Source organism: Aotus nancymaae, unplaced genomic scaffold (assembly GCF_030222135.1).
Source record: "Aotus nancymaae isolate 86718 unplaced genomic scaffold, 86718_ANA_hifiasm-v0.15.2.pri h1tg000058l, whole genome shotgun sequence".
In the NCBI taxonomy this organism is placed as follows: domain Eukaryota; kingdom Metazoa; phylum Chordata; class Mammalia; order Primates; family Aotidae; genus Aotus; species Aotus nancymaae.
The window spans coordinates 39,136,799-39,160,043 of NW_026988472.1; the positions used below are offsets into that span (position 1 = coordinate 39,136,799).

The following is a 23,245-nucleotide window of genomic DNA, read 5'->3' on the forward strand; positions in this document are numbered from 1 at the left end:
GGGTTCAATTGTTTGGAGTTTTAGATCTTACAAAGTGAGAACATGTGATGTTTGTGTTTCAGTGCCTGGCTTATTTCATTTAACATAATGGCCTCCAGTTCCATCCATGTTGTTTCAGATGACAGGATCTCATTCTTTTTATGGCTGAGTAATATTCTGTTGGGTATATGTACCACAGTTTCCTTATCCACTTTTCTGTTGATGGACACTTAGGTTGATTGCCTATCTTTGCTACTGTGAATAGTGCAGAGGTAAACATGAAGAACTAAAAAAGTTGATCTCATGGAGGTAGAGAGTAGAATGATAGTTACCAGAGGCTGGGAATGATCTCCATTGGAGGGGGAGGAGTGATGAGAGGTTGGTTACTGGATACAAACATACAGTTATTGAAGGAATAAGTTCTAGTACTCAGTAACAGAGTAGGGTGACTATAGTTGACAACAATGTATTTTATATTTCAAAATAGCTACAAGAGAGGACTTGAAATGTTCCCAATACATAGAAATGATAAATGCTCAAGGTGTTGGACACTCAGTTACCCTGACTTGATCACTACACATTCTATGCATGGAACAAAATATCACATGTACCCCATAAAAATGTACAAATATTATGTATCAATAAGAATTTTTTTTTTTTAGGCCAGGCATTGATGGCTTACTCTTGTAATCCCAGCACTTTGGGAGGCTGAGGCAGGAGGATCACTTGAGCCTAGGAGTTCAAGACCAGCCTAGGCAACATAGCGAGACCCCATCTTTACAAAAAAAAAAAAAAATTAGCAGTGTGGTGGCTCACATCTGTAGTCCCAGCTACTCAGGACTACTCAGGAGGATGAGGTGGGAAGATCACTTGAGCCTGGGAGGTCAAGGCTGCAGTGAGCCAAGATCACACCACTGTACTCCAGCCTGGGCAACAGAGTCAGACCCTCTCTCAAAAAAAAAAAAATGTTTTTAAGAAAAAAATCAGATCTTTTTTTTTTTGAGGTAGAGTCTTGCTCTGTCACCCAGGTTGCAGTGCAGTGGCATGATCTCGGCTCACTGCAGTCTCCCGGATTCAAGCGATTCTCCTGCCTCAGCCTCCCGAGTAGCTGAGACTACAGGAGCGCACCACCACACCCAGCTAATATTTGTATTTTTAGTAGAGACGGAGTTTCGCCATGTTGGCCAGCTGGTCTCAAACTCCTGGCCTCAGATGATCCTCCCACCTTGGCCTCCCAAAGTGTTGGGATTACAGGTGTAAGCCATGGCGCCCGGCCAGATCAGTTTTTGTAGACTACTCCTCATTTTAATTTTGAATGATTGTTTCTTCATGGTTGGATTTAGGTAAATGTTGTGGCAGAAGTATTCTACAGGTGATGTTATAGAAGTATTCTATAGGTGATGACGTTCTATAGGCCCTTCTCAGTGTAGCCAGTCAGGAGGCACATGATGTCAATTTGTTTTATGATTAGCAATGTTAACTTGGATCACTTGGGTAAGGCTGTATCTGCCAGCTCTCTTCATTCTAAGGGAACCATTTTCATTTTGTAACTGTGGGGAGATACTTTGGGATTTTGTAAATATCTTAATTCTCAACAAGGTGTCACCCCATGCTTTAACAACCATCGATTCCTCCCAGAATCAGTTATTACTCTGATGGCTATAAAATGACTGTTGTCCCAAAGAATCATTGCCCAGACCAATGTCATAGAGCATTTTGTTGTATTGGTGGTGGTAATTTAAACTGGTACATCTTTAATGGAAACAGCATGGAAGTTCCTAAAAAAGTTAAGTGGTGTTGGGAAAACTGGCTAACCATATGCAGAAAGCAGAAACTCGACCCCTTCCTGACACCTTACACCAAAATTGACTCCAGATGGATTAAAGACTTAAACATAAGGCCTAACACCATAAAAACACTAGAAGGAAACTTAGGCAAAACCATTCAGGACATAGGCGTAGGCAAGGACTTTATGACCAAAACACCAAAAGCATTGGCAACAAAAGCCAAAATAGACAAATGGGACCTAATCAAACTCCACAGCTTCTGCACGGCAAAAGAAACAGTCAATAGAGTGAATCGGCAACCAACAGAATGGGAAAAAATTTTTGCAGCCTACCCATCTGACAAAGGGCTGATATCCAGAATTTACAAAGAACTAAAACAGATTTACAAGAAAAAACAAACAAGCCCATTCAAAAATGGGCGAAGGATATGAACAGATACTTTACAAAAGAAGACATACAAGAGGCCAACAAACATATGAAAAAATGCTCATCATCACTGGTCATTAGAGAAATGCAAATCAAAACTACATTGAGATACCATCTCACGCCAGTTAGAATGGCGATCATTAAAAAATCTGGAGAAAATAGATGCTGGAGAGGATGTGGAGAAATAGGAACACTTTTACACTGTTGGTGGGAGTGTAAATTAGTTCAACCACTGTGGAAAACAGTGTGGCGATTCCTCAAGGACCTAGAAATAGAAATTCCATTTGACCCAGCAATCCCATTACTGGGCATATATCCAAAGGATTATAAATCGTTCTACTATAAGGACACATGCACACGAATGTTCATTGCAGCACAGTTTACAATAGCAAAGACCTGGAACCAACCCAAATGCCCATTGATGATAGACTGGACAGGAAAAATGTGGCACATATACACCATGGAATATTATGCAGCCATTAAAAATGAGGAGTTCGCGTCCTTTGTAGGGACATGGATGAACCTGGAAACCATCATTCTCAGCAAACTGACACAAGAACACAAAACCAAACACCACATGTTCTCACTCATAGGTGGGTGTTGAACAAGGAGAACACATGGACACAGGGAGGGGAGCACTATACACGGGGGTCTGTTGCGGGGGAGTGGGGGGGACAGCGGGGGGGGAGTTGGGGAGGGATAGCATGGGGAGAAATGCCAGATATGGGTGAGGGGGAGGGAGGCAGCAAATCACACTGCCATGAATGCACCTATGCAACAACTTTGCATGTTTTTCACATGTACCCCAAAACCTAAAATGCAATAAAAAAAAAAAAAAAATAGAGCTACGATATTATCCAGCAGTCGCACTTCTGTGTATATATCCAAAGAAAATAAAATAACTAATTCAAAGGAAAAAAATAAAATGACTATCGTCTGTTTCTATCATTTCTGTATTTGTCAATGTTCTTTTGTTAAAGAAAAAAAAAAGAGCTTTCACTTCTCACCCCATAACTATCTCTCTGATTTTCTTTAGCTAGCTAGCTAGCTACCTGTTAAACATATAAATATGAACTCATGAATTTTTTAAATGAATAAATGGTAATAAATGCCCTCAGTACATACTGTATTGTCTCAACTTTGGCCAGTGGAAGCCATGTATATAGCTGACTTCTGTGTCCTTTTGAAATTATCCCTTAGATATTTGAGCACTTCATGAATTTTAGCACAATCAGATATTTTAGTCTCACTTCATATCTTGTTTGCCCTAGCCCTGGAAGAAGCCATTTTTCTATGGAGACCTAGTTCCTCTCGGGCTATTTCGGAAGGCATCAGTAGTTTTAAGAAACTCCCCAGGTGATTTCAATATGCAGGGAAGAATGAGAGACATACATTAGGGTCCTCCAAGGGAAGACCACCTGTTCCCACAAGGTGTTTTTTTTTTTTTTATCACCTCTTATTTGTGGTACTGATTTGTTGCGGAGATTTAGATTTTCATGAGTGTTATTCAAGGGACAGGTTTAAATGCAGGTCCCTGGCCCCAACCCCAAAGATTGAGTTCAGTAGTTCTGCCCTGCATTTTTTTTTTTTAGAAAGAAAGAAAAAAAAGAATGAAGAAGAGGAAGAAAAAGGAAGAGAAAGAAAGAGAGAGAAGGGAGTATTGCTTTCTTGCCCAGGCTAGAATGCAGTTTAGTAATGGGTATTGAAAACCTCTTTTATACCAATATTTATATTTAATGATGTAGACAGGAAGGAATAAGGGAAGAAAATAACAAACAAGCAGCCAACCAATATTTCATTTAAACCTATGAAATGCTATGCAATTACTGAGGAGTGATTTACTTCCAATTATGTAGTCACTTTTGGAATAGGTGTGAGGTGGTAATGTATGTTTTGTGTATTTGAAGTGGAGAGTTCTATAAATGTTTATTAAGTTTACTTGTTCCGAGTCTGAGTTCAAGTCCTGGCTGTCCTTGTTAATTTTCTGTCTGGTTGATCTATAGAATCGTTAGCTCTTCTTGTTACATTGATCCTTTTGCCATTATGTAATGTCCTTCTTTGCCTCTTTTGATCTTTGTTGCTTTAAAGTCTACTTTATCAGAGGCGAGAATTGCATCTCCTGCTTTTTGTTTATTTGTTTATTTTCACTCTCTGTTTGGTTGGTAAATCTTCCTCCTTCTCTTTGTTTTGAGTCTTTGTGTAACGTTGCATGTGAGATGGGTCTGGATGCAGCATACTGATGGGTTTTGGCTTTTTATCCAATTGGAATATATATAAGTTTAATACTGCCATTTGATGCTAGCTGGCTGTTTTGCCCATTAGTTAGTGTAAATTTTTCATTGTGTTAATGCTCTTTGCTTTTTGATATATTTTTGGAAAGGCTGATATTGGTTGTTCCTTTGTATGTATAGTGCTTCTTTCAGAAGCTCTTGTAAAGCAGGCCTGGTGGTGGTGAACTCTCTAAGTACTTGTTTGTTCGCAAAAGATTTAATTTTTCCTTCGCTCATAAAGCTTAGTTTGGCTGGATAGGAAATTCTGGGTTGAAAGTTCTTTTCTTTAAGGATGTTAAATATTGGTCCCCACTCTTTTCTGGCTTGTAGGGTTTCTGCTGAGGGATCTGCTGTAAGTCTGATAGGTTTCCCTTCATGGGTAACCCGCCCTTTCTCTCTGGCTGCCCTTAGTATTTTCTCCTTCATTTCAACCCTTATAAATCTGGCGATTATGTGCCTTGGGGTTGGTCTTCTTGAAGAATATCTTTGTGGTGTTCTCTGTATTACCTAGAGTTGAATATTACCCTGCCTTGCCAGGTTGGGAAAGTTTTCCTGAATGATATCCTGAAGAGTATTTTCCAACTTGGATTCATTCTCTTCGTCACATTCAGGTACACCTATCAAACGTAAATTAGGTCTTTTCACATAGTCCCATATTTCCTGGAAACTTTGCTCATTCCTTTTTATCCTTTTTTCTCCAATCTTGTCTTCTCGTTTCATTTCGCTGAGCTGGTCCTCGACTTCTGATATCCTTTCTTCTGCTTGATCAATTCGACTGTTTAAACTTGTGCATACTTCGCGAAGTTCTCGTGTTGTGTTTTTCAGCTCCATCAATTCACTTATATTCCTCTCTAAATTGTCCATTCTCGTTAACATTTCGTCAAACCTTTTTTCAAGGTTCTTAGTTTCTTTGCATTGGGTTAGAACAAGTTCTTTTAATTCACAGAAGTTTCTTATCACCCACCTTTTGAAACCTGCTTCTGTTATTGGAACACACTCGTTCTCCATTAAGCTTTGTTCCGTTACTGATGAGGAACTGCGATCCCCTGTAGAGGGAGAGGCATTCTGATTTTGAGTATTCTCTGCCTTTTTAGGCTGGTTTCTTCCCTTCATTATATATTTATCCCTCTGTCGTCTTTGTAATTACCGACTTTCTAACTAGGTCTCTGAGCGGACGTCCAACTTGTTGATTCCCAGCACCGAAATCTGAGCAATCCACTGCACCGGCCAAAACAGCGGTGTTAAGATTGATGGTGCTTTTCTGCCCGGGAATCTCCAGACTCTGGCACCAAGAACTGCCGCGCTAAGGCGCCAGCAAAACCGCTGTGCTGGCCACAAGAATCGCCCTGGCGACCCGTGGGGCTCCTCCGCTGGGAATCTCTTGGTCCGTGAGCAACAAATATTCGTCTGAAAGTGTGGCGTCCTCTCGTTCTCTGTGCTTTCACTGGGAACTACGAGCCCGAGCTGTTAGTGATCAGCCATCTTGGATCTCTCTCCTCTGCCCTGCATTTTAACACTCTGGTGCAGGTGGTCCTCAGGCCATACCTGTAGAAAATGCCAGAAGTAACCCTGGAAACTGGGCATTAGGATATCTTTTGGTTTTCCTCTGTTACTTTTTATCAGTGGTTTCTCTCTTGCAATATAATTTCAGAATACCGCCACATTCCCCAGGTATGTGATAAGGATCTAGTTGATTAATTTGATGTATTCTTTGAAAATATCAGATGATTTAAATGCTTTTAGCTTTACTCTTGTTCCATCATGGGGAATGGTAGATGTAAAAAAAAAAAGAGGTGGTGGGGGGGTGCGGGGGAGGGGGAAGCTCCCTCTGTAAGTGTTGGAAGTTTTCAGTTGACCCAAAGACTTTTTTCATCTACTACATTATTTCTTGTTATTAGTATATTTTCATGGACACTGAATGAATTGGCCTAGTAAAGTTTTCACATGTTGTAAGATCCTAGGATGTAGGCTTTAAAATACAGATGTATGTGCTGCTTTGGGGACTGGGTCATGACACTCTAGTCAGTTTCTGCTATTTCCTTTTCTGAGAAGGCAATTGTATTGCCTCCCCATCCAACCAGCTTTATTTTATTAAATCTGGGGCCTGTAGGGCCCAAGTACCCAGCAGTTATAAGGAAAAGCTCCTGATTTGTGGTTTTTCACTTTATGGTTCCACCTTTTAAATAAATACCATGTTAGTGCAGCTAGTCCCTTCTGTTATCTCAAGACCCAGGGCTGAGAATGCTTCAGACCAGTCAGGTGTGGGAGGGAGGCAGTGCTTCTGGAGTTGTATCGCCTGGTTTGAAATCCTCTGGTAAAATATGTGATCTTTTTGTGCCTCCAAGGTCTTGTCTGTAAAAAGGGGCTTAGTAATCTACCCCGGAGGTTCAATGTGAGGATCAAATGGGGTAGCATATGTAAAATGCCCAGCAGTCTACGGCACATAGTAGGTGCTCAATAATGTTATTTTATTAAACAAAATGATCACAAATGGAAGGTGGCCATGGGGTCTAGTGGGAGAGTTGAGGGTATGCTTTCTCAGTTATCATCAGATTGACTATTGTGGTATCACAGTTCTTGTGTTTAGCTAACCCTTATTTCACTTAATACAGTTGTTCCCCCTTATCCATGGGAGCTACATTTCAAGACCCCTAGTGGATGCCTGAAACTGTAGATAGTGCCAAGCCCTATATATACCATGTCTTTACCTATATATACATATCTATGAGAAAGATTAATTTATAAATTAGGTTCAGGAAGAGATTAACACCAATAAATAATAAAACACTAACAATAGAACACTAACAATGTACTATAATAAAAGTTATGTGAATATGTTCTCTTTCTCTCATAATATCTTACTGTACTGTACTTAGCCTTCTTGTGATGATGTGAGATGGTAAAAGGCCTACATGATGTAATAAAGTGAGGTGAATGATGTAGGCATTGTGACGTAGTGTTGGGCTACTGTTGATCTTATGATCTATCAGAATGAGGATCATCTGCTTTGAGTGATCCTGAATTGTGGAGTCACAACGCTGTCTGTGGTTAGATGTCAGGAGCAGATAGCGTCAATGACTCAGGGGCAGGGAGCATCTACAGCATAGAGATGCTAGACAAAGGGATGATTCACATCCTGGACAGGATGAAGCAGGATGGTGTGAAGTTTCATCGTACTACTCAGAATGACGTGCAATTTAAAAGTTATGAATTGTTTATTTCTGGAATATTCCATTTAATATTTCTGGACCTCAGTTGACTACAGGTAACTGAAACTACAGAAAGTGGAACTGTCGATAAGGGGGGACTACTGTAAAAACTCCACGCCTAGTTCATTTGGACATGAAGGTGGTAGCTCAAACTAAGGGATTCCAAACCTCAGGCATAGGCAAATAGTAAGTTGTTTTCCTTTAGTTTATGTAAGCTATTGAAATGAGGTGGTGTTGTCATCTCCTTACCTCTTTAAGGAAGGTCAAGACTTACTAGTAAACATCAGTGAAATTCCAGGAGAGGAAAAAAATGACAGATGACTCTCTTAGACTTCCTTAAGTTTGAGATGGATGGATGCAACGGAAATACAATGTCTCCCACCCTCAAGCATCCCCCTTGAACTGGGTTGTAGGTCAGGTGATACTGGCAAACAAATTCAAGTCAGTGACAAGCTATAGTTGAGGCCTCGAAAAGCAGCAGTCCAGGATTTTGGGGCTCTCTGTAATGAGTGATCCATGGCAGAGACCTAAGTGATGTGGTACAGTGTTGTAGAAAGCAGTTGAGTACAGATTGCAGAGAATTTGGCACAAAATGTGAATTGAATTAGTTTATATCCAGCACTGGAGAGAGAGCTCTGAACTTAGGCTAAGGAAATAATGCTGCTTACTAGCTTGGTGACCTGGGGCAAGACATTGAATCCTGGATTCCTCATTTGCAAAATGATTGCCCATTCTGGCTTTTATTTTTTAACTCATGTGGTTGGCAGGAGAAAGGGGTGATGGATATCAGAAGTGATTGTGAGGTATCCCAATGTGAGGGTGAATGATTGTGCTTGGCATCGGGTCAGGTGATCTTTACCACCAGGCACCTCTGGGTCCCTCCCCTGTGCCCTCTGTAGGGCTTATTCTTCTTGGTATGTTGGCAGTGAGCTTTATAGGACTTTATGTCACCAAATGAGTAACAGTCATAGAGGATGGACTAGCCTAGCAGAGAGAAAGTAGAGAAGACTTCATTCTTCTGACATGAGGCAGGCCTTTATGGAAGTCCAATGCAGAGATTTGGTTTAAGAGCAGTCTAATTATTCTGTTTCAGGTCCTACATCCATTGGGTTAGTCTTTTCTCTAAGAATAGATCACTCTCTCCTTTGCCATTTGTGCAGTGTTGGATCACTACTCTGTAAAAAGATGCTACTTTTTACAGAGGGTTTTTTGAAGATATGAACTTACATACAACTATAAGTTTTATGGCTTCAGCTGACACTAGATCTTCAGATGGTGTTATTTTTTTTTTTTTTTAAAGAGAAAGAGAGAGAGAATAGGAAGGAGGAAAAAGGAAGAGAAAGAGAGAGAGAGAGAATGGGGAGGAGGGAAAAGGAAAAGAAAGAGGGAGAGAGAATGGGAGTATTGCTTTCTTGCCCAGGCTAGAATGCAATTTAGTAATGGGTATTGAAAACCTCTTTTATACTGATAATTATACTTAATGATGTAGTCAGGAAGGAATAAGGGAAGAAGATAACAAACAAACAGCCAACCAATATTTAATTTAAACCTATGAAATGCTATGCGATTACTGAGGAGTGATTTACTTCCAATTATATAGTCACCTTTGGAATAGGTGTGAGGTGGTAATGTATGTTTTGTGTATTTGAAGTGGAGAGTTCTATAAATGTTTATTAAGTTTACTTGTTCCGGGTCTGAGTTCAAGTTCTGAATATCCTTGTTAATTTTCTATCTCATTGATCTATAGAATCGTTAGCTCTTCTTGTTGCATTGATCCTTTTGCCATTATGTAATGTCATTCCTCGCCTCTTTTAATCTTTGTTGCTTTAAAGTCTACTTTATCAGAGGCGAGAATTGCATCTCCTGCTTTTTGTTTATTAGTTTATTTTTACTCTCTGTTTGATTGGTAAATCTTCCTCCTTCTCTCTGAGTCTTTGTGTATTGTTGCATGTAAGATGGGCCCGGATGCAGCATACCGATGGGTTTTGGCTTTTTATCCAATTAAAATATATATAAGTTTAATACCGGCGTTTGATGCTAGCTGGCTGTTTTGCCCATTAGTTAGTGTAAATTTTTCATTGTGTTAATGCTCTTTGCTTTTTGATATATTTTTGGAAAGGCTGATATTGGTTGTTCCTTTATATGTATAGTGCTTCTTTCAGAAGCTCTTGTAAAGCAGGCCTGGTGGTGGTGAACTCTCTAAGTACTTGTTTGTTCGCAAAAGATTTAATTTTTCCTTCGCTCATAAAGCTTAGTTTGGCTGGATAGGAAATTCTGGGTTGAAAGTTCTTTTCTTTAAGGATGTTAAATATTGGTCCCCACTCTTTTCTGGCTTGTAGGGTTTCTGCTGAGAGATCTGCTGTAAGTCTGATAGGTTTCCCTTTATGGGTAACCTGACCTTTCTCTCTGGCTGCCCTTAGTATTTTCTCCTTCATTTCAACCCTAATAAATCTGGCAATTATGTGCCTTGGGGTTGGTCTTCTTGAAGAATATCTTTGTGGTGTTCTCTGTATTACCTGGAGTTGAACATTACCCTGCCTTGCCAGGTTGGGAAAATTTTCCTGAATGATATCCTGAAGAGTTTTTTCCAACTTGGATTCATTCTCTTCATCACATTCAGGTACACCTATCAAACGTAAATTAGGTCTTTTCACATAGTCCCATATTTCCTGGAGACTTTGCTCCTTCCTTTTCATCCTTGTTTCTGCATTCTCGTCTTCTCGTTTCATTTCACTGAGCTGGTCCTCGACTTCTGATATCCTTCCTTCTGCTTGATCAATTCGACTGTTTAAACTTGTGCATGCTTCGCGAAGTTCTCGTGTTGTGTTTTTCAGCTCCATCAATTCACTTATATTCTTCTCTAAATTGTCCATTCTCGTTAACATTTCGTCAAACCTTTTTTCAAGGTTCTTAGTTTCTTTGCATTGGGTTAGAACAAGTTCTTTTAATTCACAGAAGTTTCTTATCACCCACGTTTTGAAACCTGCTTCTGTTATTGGAACACACTCGTAATCTATTAAGCCTTGTTCCGTTACTGATGAGGAATTGCAATCCCCTGTAGAGGGAGAGGCATTCTGATTTTGAGTATTCTCTACCTTTTTACGCTGGTTTCTTCCCTTCATTATATATTTGTCCGTCTGTCATCTTTATAATTACCGACTTTCTAACTGGGTCTCTGACGTCCAACTTGTTGATTCCCTGCGCCGAAATCTGAGCAATCCACTGAGCCGGCCAAAACAGCAGTGTTAAGATTGATGGTGCTTTTCTGCCCGGGAATCTCCGGACTCTGCACCAAGAACTGGCGTGCTAAGGCACCAGCAAAACCGCCACTCCGGCCACAAGAGTCGCCCTGGCGACCCGTGGAGCTCCTCCACTGGGAATCTCCTGGTCCGTGATCAACTAATATTCGTCTGAAAGTGTGGCGTCCTCTCGTTCTTTGCGCTTTCACTGGGAGGTACGTGCCCGAGCTGCTAATCATCAGCCATCTTGGATCTCTCTCCCCCAGATGGTGTTATTTTAAGTCACTTTGGTCAGGACTTTGATATCTGTGGTTATGAGTGTTGGTTTTCAGACATTTGTCGTTTGATTTGTTTCATGTTCAGATTTGCGTCTGCAGAGTTTGCTTTTAACATAACACTAGCAAATGAAAGCCCTTTAAAGATTTATAGTAGAACTTCATCTTAAGAGGTGTCTGTGGGGCCAGGGGAGTCGCAAGGGTCAGGAGAGGGTTGCCAAAATTGCTTTGTAATCTAGACTTTATTTGCTAGAATGAGAAATCCATGTCCTTTACGGTACAGAGTGCTTGATTTGCCTTCCATTGTGTGGAAAGCCATGGAATAGTGGTGGCATTCTTTGCATCGGAATACCCATTCCTCCTGACACTCTGCCTTGGAAAAGCAAGTTGGAGTGGGCCCCCTGTCCTAGGGAGAGCCAGGCCCTCCTTGGGGTTGCACTGCTCAGCCTGCTGACAGTGCCATCAGTACCTAGGAATTGGCCTGGAAGTGCTGTGTTTCTTCTTAAGACCTAGAGGTTTGCAATTTTGCGCAAAAGGGTAGAGAGTATTTGTGGAGTCACCAAAGATGTGATTAGACAAGATATCGATTCTGAACTTCTGCCCTCTTCCCTCTATTCAACTGTGTTCTTGCTTACTGAGATACAGACGAGAAAAATGGAACAGAGAGAACTAGGCCACCGGCTTTTGAAACATATTGATCAGGGTACTCATCCAATGTAGCACAGAGACCTTCCCCTTTGTATGATGTCATCCTGCGTTGGGGCCTTAATGTGCCCTGTGATCACCTCTGCATGGACTTCCTTTCTCAGAGAAAAGATTAGAGAAGAAAAAGAATCCCTGTAGGCAGTGCCCAAAAAGAATTTAAGCATTTCTAAATGTGTTTCTTTGAAGCCATTGATCCCTTTGGTTTTCTAGGCCATGCAGTGGCATGAAGGAATGGTGTGAGGCTGTCAGCCATAAACAACAAACTTCTGGGCAATGTTGGTCTAACTTCCTGTCTCCCATCCACCTCTCCCTGGCTTGGGCCTCCACTGCTGTCTGTCTGTCTCACCCTCACCACCATACATGTTCTTTCTCTGCATAGTGCATATCTGTGGTGTAGATGTGCTGTGGACAGTTGTGTCTGTACTTGAACCAGCTGTAAACCAGGGTCTCCCACATGGGTCACACTGGGTAAATGAGATGTTGTACCCTTGAGTGTCCTCTGGTTGAGTGAAGTGTGACCCTGGCTCTTATCTTGATTTGTCTGACTTGATTCTGTGTAAGCAGCCAGGGATCCTGTTAATGGATCCCCTGGGACAGAGGGAAGAGGACAGAAGTAGATTTGTTGAACCCTGTGGGGCGTTTGAAATGGTACCAAGAGCAGGCTGAAATCTAATCAGCCTTCGCTTATCAGGCTTGAGTTCCCTCATGCTGAAAGAGTGATGATGAGTAAGAAAAAGGCCGGGATACTTTATCTTTTCTTTGCATATTTGGAAGAATCCCCTCTGCCTTGCTAGCATTAGAAGCAGACCATTCTTTTTTCTCTACCACATCACGTCAGCTTCCATTAAAAATCAACAGCAGCAAATATAAAGCCCCATCAATGGAAACCCGTTTAAGGCAACACTGTGTTCCAGTGCTTCAGGGGTGGGGTATTTGCCTTCTGCACCAATGGATCTGTTTCTCATATCCATGCCTTTCTGACCTAGCAGCTTTTAAAAGACCAAGAAGCATTGCTCTGCTTTCTACTGCCTCTCTCTAAGAGACCAGTGCTGCCGTGCCTCTAGCCATGTCCCAGAGAGCGTATTTGAAATAAGTCAGCTTGATTTGCCTGCATGCCTAGGAAGCCTCTCTTTAAAATCTGATTTGGGGAGAAGTGCTGTCTCTAAATATTTTGCTTTTCCCATCCAGGCGAGCGACGGAGGCGCCGGTGTCAGGTAGCATTCAGCTACCTGCCCCAGAATGATGATGAACTTGAGCTGAAAGTTGGCGACATCATAGAGGTGGTAGGAGAGGTAAGCAACCCGGCTGGGAAACGCAGTGGCCTCAAATGGGCTGTCATAGTCACTGCTGACCCACCCACAATGAGGCCTTGCTGCAGACTCACAGGGTGTTTGGCCTTGAAGTTAGGGATCCTCTAGTTGAGTCTCCTGTATGAGGAAATGGCTTTCCCCAGAGGAATGCCCCCAAGCCAGCTGAGTTCAAACCTGGGGCCACTGGAAAGCATTGTCTCTAACACAGCTTATTAAGTAACCCTGAATTTCCAATCCAGTGCCACCAAGTTTCTCGTCTACTTGAATTGATCATAGACTCTGGGTATCCAGAGTGACCCAGATCCATCTTTAGAGCATGGATTTAGTATTCATTGTGGGGGACACTGTGGATTTAGAGGGCAAAAAAAGGAGTGACATTTCTTAGAAGACCTAGTATGTGGCAGGTGTGACAAGGTTCTTTAAGTTTATTGTGCAGGATAAGGAAAGAGGATCAAGAGACCCTAGAAGAGGCAGGGCTGATGGCCATCCCTGGTCCCTGTGACTGGAGACCCTCACTCTTCCTGCTGCACCACATTTTCTTGTTCCTGCACCACATTCTCATTCTTCCTGCTGCAGCACATTCTCTGGTGAAATGTCCCTCCAGACTCCCTCAGGCCCAGAGGATCCTGGGTTTCAGGCAAATTGAACAAATCAGAATACAAAATTGTATACACTAGGATAAAACCATGTAAAATATATCTATGTGCTTATCATTCATTCTGATTCAACAGTTGTGTCTGTATGTAGAAACAGTTTTCCAATTGCTTTTTGTTTGGTGATGCCCTCTGATCTTACAGAAACCCACAGTTGATAGAACAGGAAGCTAGAAATAGAGGACTTTAAGGAAACTGTCATGTGGGTGGAAGTGCCAGAGGTGATGCTAGAAGCCAGATTTCCTAACTCTCATGCATAACCTAATGTGAGCATGTGTCAGAGTTTTATTTAACTCATTAGTGAAGGAATCTATAAGATGGTAAGGCTGGCTAAAGAGAATTGTGAAAGAGCAAAGATAATGACTGAAAAAAATACTTAAGATTGCTAAGTTACATGCAAAACTACATAGTGCCCTACAATGGAATAAAACTATAACCTTTGAGGTTATCTTTTCTAGGGAACAAATCCTTTGCATTTCTGCTCGTCAAAATTTATTTTTGTTGCTACCTGGCAAGAATCATTTGCGGTGCTCTCAGTTTTGACCAGTTAACATCTGCAGTAACAGAGTTGTAAACTAGCCTCATAAATGGTAAATAGTGTGCCAAACAGAGATATATGTCCCTCCAGAAGCAATTAATGGGGTCTCCAGTGTGGCACTGGTAAGGCATGCAGGAACCCCTTTTACCTACTTCTGAGTTTTGGATAATTAATATGTCATTCATCCTTTTTTACCCCTGGTGGCAAGCAGGGCATATATGAGACATTTATTGAAAATTGAATGAGTGAAAAATGAGTGGATAACAGAACATTTATTTCTGTGGTAGAATGACAAATTTCTTAAGACTATAACCGTGGAAGGAATTCCAGAAGAAAAAATAAACAGATGTGACTAATAAGAAAAATGGTTAAGATTTTGGTATAATTTGAAGGTAGTCCAGCTAAAGAAAGAGAACAATAAATAGGAAAACATTTGCAATAAATTATGACAAAAGTTATTATATATGTAGTATGTGAAAATGTTAGGAAGCTATTATAACAGTGATAAATGATAGATAAATCTGCCATAAACACAGATCCCAGAAGGAGAAAAAAATCATAGCCACAAGAAAATGTTACACTCAGCTGTTAATTAAATAATACAGTAATTAAATTAAGACAGTAATGGGTTTTTACTTATGAAAATCCTAAGAAAATATTTAGTGGTAAGGCTGTTGGCAAGGTGTGGAAGAACTGGTGAATTTGTATGTCTGTGTGATCCTTATATGAAGCGATTTGGCAAGGTATGTCAAGAGCTATAAATACCTGAATAACGCTTTTTGACTCAATGATCTCATTCCTGAGAATTTATCCACAGAAACTGATTAAGGAAAGAAGAAACATGTGAAGCGTGTTAATTATAGCAGTATTTGTGATAATGAAAAATAATCAAGAAGGGGAATTAAGATGTATTTTCCAGGTAGAACATTGTGAAGCCATTAAAAATGGTAAACACAGGTTTTTAAATGTGTATTTGTTATGATACTTTGCATTGTAATTATCTGTTATATTCTACTAAGCTGAGAGCTTTTCAATGGCAGGGACCTGATTTTTATCTATCTTTATATTTGTGGTACCTGGAACAGTGCCTGAAACCTAACATGCACTTTAATAAATGCTTGCTGAATAAGTAAATGAATCAATGGAAATACAAAAAGTTTTTTGCAAATTGAACAAATCAGAACACAAAATTGCATACAGTAGGATAAAACCATGTAAAATATATTTATGTGCTTGTGATCAAAGACTGAAAGGGAACAAGAATTGAAAATGCTTCTGTCATAGAAGATGACTTTTCTTTTAACGTTGTAATAATGCGTTAAGAAAAACCACAAGTCAAGACAAGGAAAATGATTAATACATTTCTCAGGAATATTGCCCTCTTTTGCCTGACTATTGGCTGCAGAGAAACTGAATGTTGATTGCTTAAAGGATAGAGACATGTGCTTGCAGAGCTGTTACTGTATTTGCCTAGAGGCTGATAGGCCTTTGCTACCATCTACAATACCAGCCTCCTTTCTATTATTCACTGCCAGCTAAATCCTGTTCTTCATTCTGGAAGTGCTTCAAGTAAGAAAAAGGAAAAAATAACCATATAGTCTATGATATTTACATAAAACAAAACATAAAGGCTGGCATTTTAATCCAAAGTTTTAAAATATCATAAAAAATTCCCCATTGTTCCAGTTTACTTGTTATATTGCAGAAACTGGGTCCTTGTCACTTAATAATATAAAATCTGTCCTTTTCTCTTGTAGTGAATGTTATATAAATGCTAATGATAGCTCTTCTCTAATTCCACTGACGATTAAAAATAAACAGAAAAAAACTCAAAATAAACAAAACCCCTAAATCACAGAGACAGATCAAGGCAAGAACATAATGGTTTTGCAATACTGTAGGATTAATCAATATATTAATGAAATATAACATTGTGTAGGTATATATTATATTTTTATTGATTAAGAGATGGATTTCTCTATTTTTGCAAAACTGCAGACACACACACACACACACTCTCTCTCTCTCTTTCTCTCTCTCTCTCTCTTTTTTTGCCCTGACGGATAGGCCTTAGGAGGATTTTGAATGTATGGACTAGTTTTTTTGAAAGAGTTGAATCAAGTAGGGAATCCTGAAGTCCTAAAACATCTGCCTTAATATCTAATTTTAGCTTAAAATATCAAAATGTATATTCGTTCATCATTTATCAATACAATCTTATGATATAGGGCCAAGGCCACTTCCTAATTATGGGTTTACTGGTTTGAGTTCCATCTATCTCTGCATCCATAGTGCATTCTCTATGATTCCCATTAGTTTCCTTCTCAAGTTCTACAGCTCCCCAACCCCTCACCCCTTATCTTCTTTAGTTGTCCTCTTCACACCAAATTTGGCAACAGTGTTTTTTAAACCTTCAGATCATTACCACCAGCTCTTTCTCTTCACACCTGTATGTGTGTGTGTGTATGTGTGTGTGTGTGTGTGTGTATATATATATATATTTTTTTTTTTTTGAGATGTAGTCTCACTCTGTAACCCAGGCTGGAGTGCAGTGGCGCAATCTCGGCTTACTGCAACCTCCCCCTCATGGGTCCTTGTTCAAGCAATTTTCCTACCTCAACCTCCCATGTAGCTGGGATCACAGGCATGAGCCACCATGCCCAGCTAATTTTTGTATTTTTTAGTAGAGACAGGGCTTCACCATGTTGGCCAGTCTGGTCTTGAACTCCTGACCTCGTGATCTGCCTGCCTCAGCCTCCCAAAGTGCTGGGATTACAGGCGTGAGCCACCGCACCCAGCTGACACTTGTATGTTTTTGTCCAATTTAACCAAATGCATTCTACCAATAATGAGCAAGAGACTTAAGCAGGTTTAGGTAGAAACAGCCTTGACCCTTGGTCAGGTGAACAGCTTGCTTATTTAGTAGGAGAGAGTCTACCAGCCCTGGCTCCTCAGCCTGAGCCAGCCTCCAAAGCATGGTTTAGGGAAGGAAGGGAGTGTTCAGGGTAGTCTGGGCATAGTGGAGTTGGCAAAGCAAAGCACCTGCCAAGAAAGCACCTGCTGTGCTTCTGGCTCCTGGCTGGAAAGGGGTGATTGTGCTGTGGGAAAAAAAATCATCATTGTGAACCTAAAGGAACCAGACTGCCAATTCAAAAGGAAAGTAGCAGGCTGTGAATTCCTGGATTGATAGTTTTAACGAAATCATTGTGAATACACACTGGGTCATTTTTATCCAAAATGGAGAAGACAAATAAATACAGGCAAAGTTCTAATTGTAGGTAGAACAGAGATGGCATGTGAACGAGGTTTCCAGGAGAAATAGCATTTGAAGGCCTCTGGAATTTTTATTTGGGCCTTTTGGCCTATAGAGTGGTGTTTTTTTTTTTTGTTTTTTTTTTTTTGAGAAGTACATTGAAGCCACTTTTTTTTTTTTTTTAATGTTATCTAGAGCCTGGGAAAGGAACCACTTTTCCTTTTGTGTTAGATTAGCTTGGTCTTATCCAGTCTCTCATTGGTGGCCCAGGGGATGTTCAAAGATTCTTGTTTTCATGTGTTCTTTTTGGTTACTTTTCGAGGTATTGCTCAGTGGCCCCCAGTCAGGCTGACTTAAAGCTTAACCTGGCTTTGTGGTTTGCAAAGATAACATCCACTTTTGAAGTACTTCAGAATCTTCTTTCTTGTGCCATAGAAGATTTGGTCCACTCAGCTAGAGTTAAATAGGCCCTTGAACTTCATCAAAACTTTAAATCAGTCAGACAACCTTTGTGGGTGTGGATGGGCAGTCTATCCTCATGTCATTTTTGCCCATGAGAAGTCAAGCTCATTCAAAGGCTGATCAGTTAATAGGTAATCGAAGCATACCAAACTTCTAACCTGTTAAGATATCGCCTTGCTTTAGAAGGGTTTGTATCTTTTTTTAAAAAAAAAGATAACATTAGGTCAGGCACAGTGGCTCATGCCTATAATCCCAGCACTTTGGGAGGCCAAGGCAGGCAGATCACGAGGTCAAGAGATAAAGACCATTGTGGCCAACATGGTGAAACCCTGTCTCTATTAAAAATAGAAAAATTAGCTGGGTGTAGTGGCATATGCCTGTAGTCCCAGCTACTCGGGAGGCCAAGGCAGGAGAATTGCTTGAATCAGGGATGCAGAGGTTGCAGTGAGCCGAGATCATGCCACTGCACTGCAGCGTGGCGACAGAGCGAGAGTCTTATCTCAAAAAAAAAAATTAATATATCTGTTTATTGGAATTTGATAATCCAGAGAGCTTGAGCTGTTTTACAATTATTTCTCCAAGTAACTTTGAGGTGAACACCTCTGATTTCCTAATGTGCAGAGATGGTAAAACATTCATATTAAGGAAAAGGAAGCTGTGTTTAGAAGAGAAAGTTGATTAGATTTGAATCATCAGCATACAAAACAGGCCACAATCATATAAAAGTAACATATTTGCAAGTTTAAATGTATTTATAATAGATTTGCATAACTGTGGCATTTATCAAATATTTCAGTGCTTATACTCTGAGAGAAACTGTGTTTATTGAGATTGGGAGATTGATTGAACAGACCCTGTCCCTTGAAACATTCTTGGTCTAGTCAGGGAGGGTAAGATACACACAGCTAAGGTAGTTATCAACCCAAGATGTTTCCAGAGTGGCAAATGATGGCATTGACTAATGAGAGAGGAATTTAAAAATGGGAGTGGTCACAGAGAGTGAAGAAGATGCTTTGTAGAATAGATGAGGTTTCAACTGGACGTGCAAACAATGAGTGGTGTTTGTCTTATGCACTGGAGGAAGGAGGACATGGTCTTATTAGAGCCTTGCTCTGCAGTAGGGGAGGACCTGTGAACCTTTGGGACAGGTGTAGAGTTATAGGAAGCAGGTACTGATAGATGCAGTGAAATGGGGTTGAGATCAAAGTTATGGTGCTGCCCACGCTGAAGTTTCAAAGGAGCGCCCTGTTTAAAGATTCTTAATCTAAAGGTTTCCCAGGTGAACATATCCCCATAACCATTTTCTCACCTGGAAATAGTGATGGAAGAAAACTTGAAGATCTAGATTGATCAGAAAGGTTATCTTGCTGGCTTGTGTTACCATTTGTTCATATTTTCTAATTGGAATGGTAGTAAGACCTTAGCATTGGACTCACTTAGGAATTTGGGGACCTGTAGAATAGCCTGTGGCTGTTTTTGAAAGACAGGATTATCTAGCACTGCTGAAGGAGGTTTCCAAAAGCTCTAACAGAAACCCTTTCCACTCTGATGTAAAATCATGGATGTTGCTCTTTCTTGTTGGGCAGTTTGCCTAAGTCTTAAATAGAAATTGTATATGTTTTCTTAAATGACTTCCCTTCCAGTTACTCTAGAGATTTGTCTTTGAGGGCCCCCTCTCATGTAGAATAGCCTTGTTCTCAGAAGAGTGAGGGGACGGAGTAAAAACAAGTTCTCTATGTGAATGGAATGTTCTGGGCCAGCCAGAAAGAGGTAATCGTACAATGAACTAGATAGGAATTGGGGGAAAATATTGGTCTAACCATTTAGGACCTACATAATGCTTGTTTATGTTTGGCATAGCCAGCTTTCTCATATCCTCTGAAATTGAAAATAGTGTAGGTGTTTATGCCTTCAGGAAATGGCCCCCTTAAAGATATATTTTTTCCACCAGTTCTACTGATAGAAAAAGATGTTTACCAGAAACAATTTGTATTCTTTTCAGCAATATTCAGAAAATTAAATTATGTCTCAGCACATTTATATAAAGTTCTAGAAGAAGTAAAATGAATCAAAGGTCATGGAAATCAGATTAAAATTGCTTGGAGATGGATTGACTAGGTGGAGTGATGGAAATGGTCTGTATGTTAATAGAGGTGTTGGTTACAATGGGCGTTTGTCAAAACTAATCAGTTTGTATTGTTAAGTTCTGTGCATTTATGTAAATTATACTTCAATTTTAAAAAGTTTTAAAAGCTATCTTAACATTTTTCTAGGTTTTTGTTTTTTGTTTTTTGTTTTTTTTTTTGAGACAGAGTCTTACTGTGTCGCCAGGCTGAAGTGCAGTGGCTCAATCTCGGCTCACTGCAACCTCTGCCTCCCGGGTTCAAGCGATTCACCTGCCTCAGCCTCCCCAGTAGCTGGGACTACAGGCGCACACCACCATGCCCGGCTAATTTTTTGTATTTTAGTAGAGACAGGGTTTCACCATGTTGGCCAGGATGGTCTTGATTTCCTGACCTCATGATCCGCCCACCTCGGCCTTCCAAAGTGCTGGGATTACGGCGTGAGCCACTGCGCCTGGCCCTTTTCTAGTGTTTTAAAAATTCCCAAAGCACCTTTCCCTGCCTTTCACAAGTAGGATAAAGGACCAGTATTACAATTTTCATTTAGTTATTTCTGAAAAAGTTTTGAGCAAAATTTTAGCAACGTTAAGGTGTGGGCCTTTCCTTAGACTTGGATGTGTCACTTTTCTTTTATGGGAAGAATGGTAAAACAGCTCTTGAAACAATGAAGCTGACTTCATTTGCCTATGTGCGTCCTCCTAACCCCAGGTTTCCCTCAAACCCACCCCTCCAGTGTGCTTCTGATTGGGGTTGGGTATCACATTGGATGAAAAAACGCTATAGTTGTCCTTAGATGAGTTTTTTTTCTTGCTACTTGTGCCCTTGGGTCTGTTCCCTTTCTCAGTCCAGTTGACAGGTAAAACTTCAGGGGTGATAAATAGGAACTGGTCTGAATAGCCAAGTACTCACAGGCAGTGTGCCATCTTTTCAGTCACAGACTTCCTCTTTAGTGCCTTACAAATGTGATGCAAGATGGGGTGGGGATGGGAGTATTGAAGTTCAACCAGGTGTTTGCCCAATCTCCAACAGGGCTAAGATTTAAAAACCACTTCGTTGGACCCTGAACCCACTTAAATGCTGTTGATTGTAAAGACATGAGAATTGGGTCCTCAGATAGAAATTGTTGAAGTTGTTTTATTCTGTGTTCTCAAACACTACCAGGTGTAAACTGCTCTGCTTCCAGTTCTGAGCCAAAGGTGAGATTCACTCTTAGTGCACAGTGAAATTATATCTTAGCACATTTATATGAAGTTCTAGAAGAGACCAAACTAATCAGAGGACTCTAGAGCTGGCTGGGTTGGTCATAGAGGGACACAGGTGGGATTTGTTCTCAGCCTAGAGCCAAGGCCTGCAGAAAACTGTTTATGGGTGGGGAAGGGAGAAGATGGGAAGGGAGAAGATCTGCCCCCTTTTTATTGTCCTTTCCTTGGGGTGGAAGTTATAAGCCCTTGGTGTGGTATTCATAATCCCTACTTAGTTACAATGAGATGCGTTTCTTTCCTTAACTATAGACATGCAAACATAAGCAAGCTTCATTTCTAAGCAGGGGGTGTTCGGGCTCTGTAAGGTCCTCTCTCTTGTTGGAAACTTCTCAAGGATGGAGTCTTTTTCTGTTTTGTTCAGCAGTGAATCTGTCTGCAGGTACTGGAGCAGTGCAGGATAGGTGCTCACTAAATATTGGTGAAATTGATGGAATTGAGAGGACTATACAGACCTGAGTGTGGCAGTGCTTAGTTAAGAACAGTGGCGAAGGAAGGAAACATTTTTCTGTGGGGAAATCAGGGCTCTATAGGCCCCCATGAAGGATTTTTCCTGGTGATGTCCCTGCCATTCATTCGTTCATTCATTCATTTAGTATGTGAGGCACTGTGCTTTACTCTTAGAATGAGTGAATGAATAAACGAATGAAATCATGTGGCAGTGTCCGTGTCCTCATCTTTACACAAGAAGGTGAACTAGAATATCTCTGAACAGGGATAGTGTGAGATACCATTTTTCTCCTATCTCCAGCCTCAGTCTTGAGACCAAAACAACTGGCCTGGCTATAGAAGGAAATAGTACTAAATGACTCTCCTTGGTACTGGGGCCACCCCCACCACCCCTATGAAGGGCTCTAGCTCACAGAGAGATTAGCATCATGCCCGTGGTGCGCCTGTGATGGGAAGTGTGTCCCCAGGCATTGAGCAATGGTTTTATTGTCTGTCCGTCCACTTACTGATAGACCTCTGCCATTTTCCCGTTGGCCACTCCTCTCAGACTGTGCTGTGACAGTGATACGGGCATCTGGGGGTGTGGCAAGATGAAGATACCCCTATTTTCCCAGCAGGCAGCCTGTTTTTCCTACACATCAGGAGGGCTTCCCTCAGGGATCTTGGGCTGGAGCCACTTACTACTAGGAATAGGAATGTTTCAGACATCTTCGAACTGAGTGGGTTGGAATTGGCCCAGCTGCCCCGTGCTGTTGGGGATTATGCCATGGACTGCTCATTTGTAGTTCATGCCCTTGGTTTTCCCCTCCTGCCCTGTGATTCCTGGGAGAAAGGTTGTTTTCTGGTTTCTTATTCAGTACCAGCACAAAGGACTCTACTCTACAAAACCTGTGACGATTGATACTGAGACTCATGGTGCATCTTCCTAGCCATCTAAGCCTATAAAAAGCTCCTTGAAAAAATAATATGTCAGTTGAGTTGGCATAGAAACATGGAATGATTTCAGTGGAAATGCTGTGAAATGCCACGATTTGGTATCAAATAGTCATTGGGACAGTTGTGCATGGATGCTGTCATCTGGATTCTCTCCCGAAGATTTTGTGATCATGCCAATGTAATTGCCACTCTACAAGTCTGTGTCCCACGAGTTTCCTTATAAATGCTCTAAGCATATTGTTCAGGTTATCTCCATTCTACAGGCTCTATCAGCTCCCCCCCTTTCTCATACACACCTGTCCCCTAAGTATGGCTGCCATTTCTTCTCTTAAAAGCCTACCTTAATTTTCATTTCTTTTTTCTCAAAGCCT

At 40.9% G+C, this 23,245-nt stretch overlaps 1 protein-coding gene across 13 annotated transcripts in view; it reads left to right on the plus strand.

Moving 5' to 3' along the window:
• The window catches only part of SH3KBP1 (SH3 domain containing kinase binding protein 1), a 384,957-nt gene that overhangs the window by 187,782 nt on the left and 173,930 nt on the right, over nt 1-23,245 (plus strand). For all 13 annotated transcript variants that reach the window (XM_064364467.1, XM_064364472.1, XM_012434029.3 and 10 more), the window contains one exon: nt 13,079-13,182. In XM_064364467.1, coding sequence (XP_064220537.1) covers nt 13,079-13,182 — 104 coding nt within the window. The remainder of the gene's footprint in view (nt 1-13,078; nt 13,183-23,245) is intronic.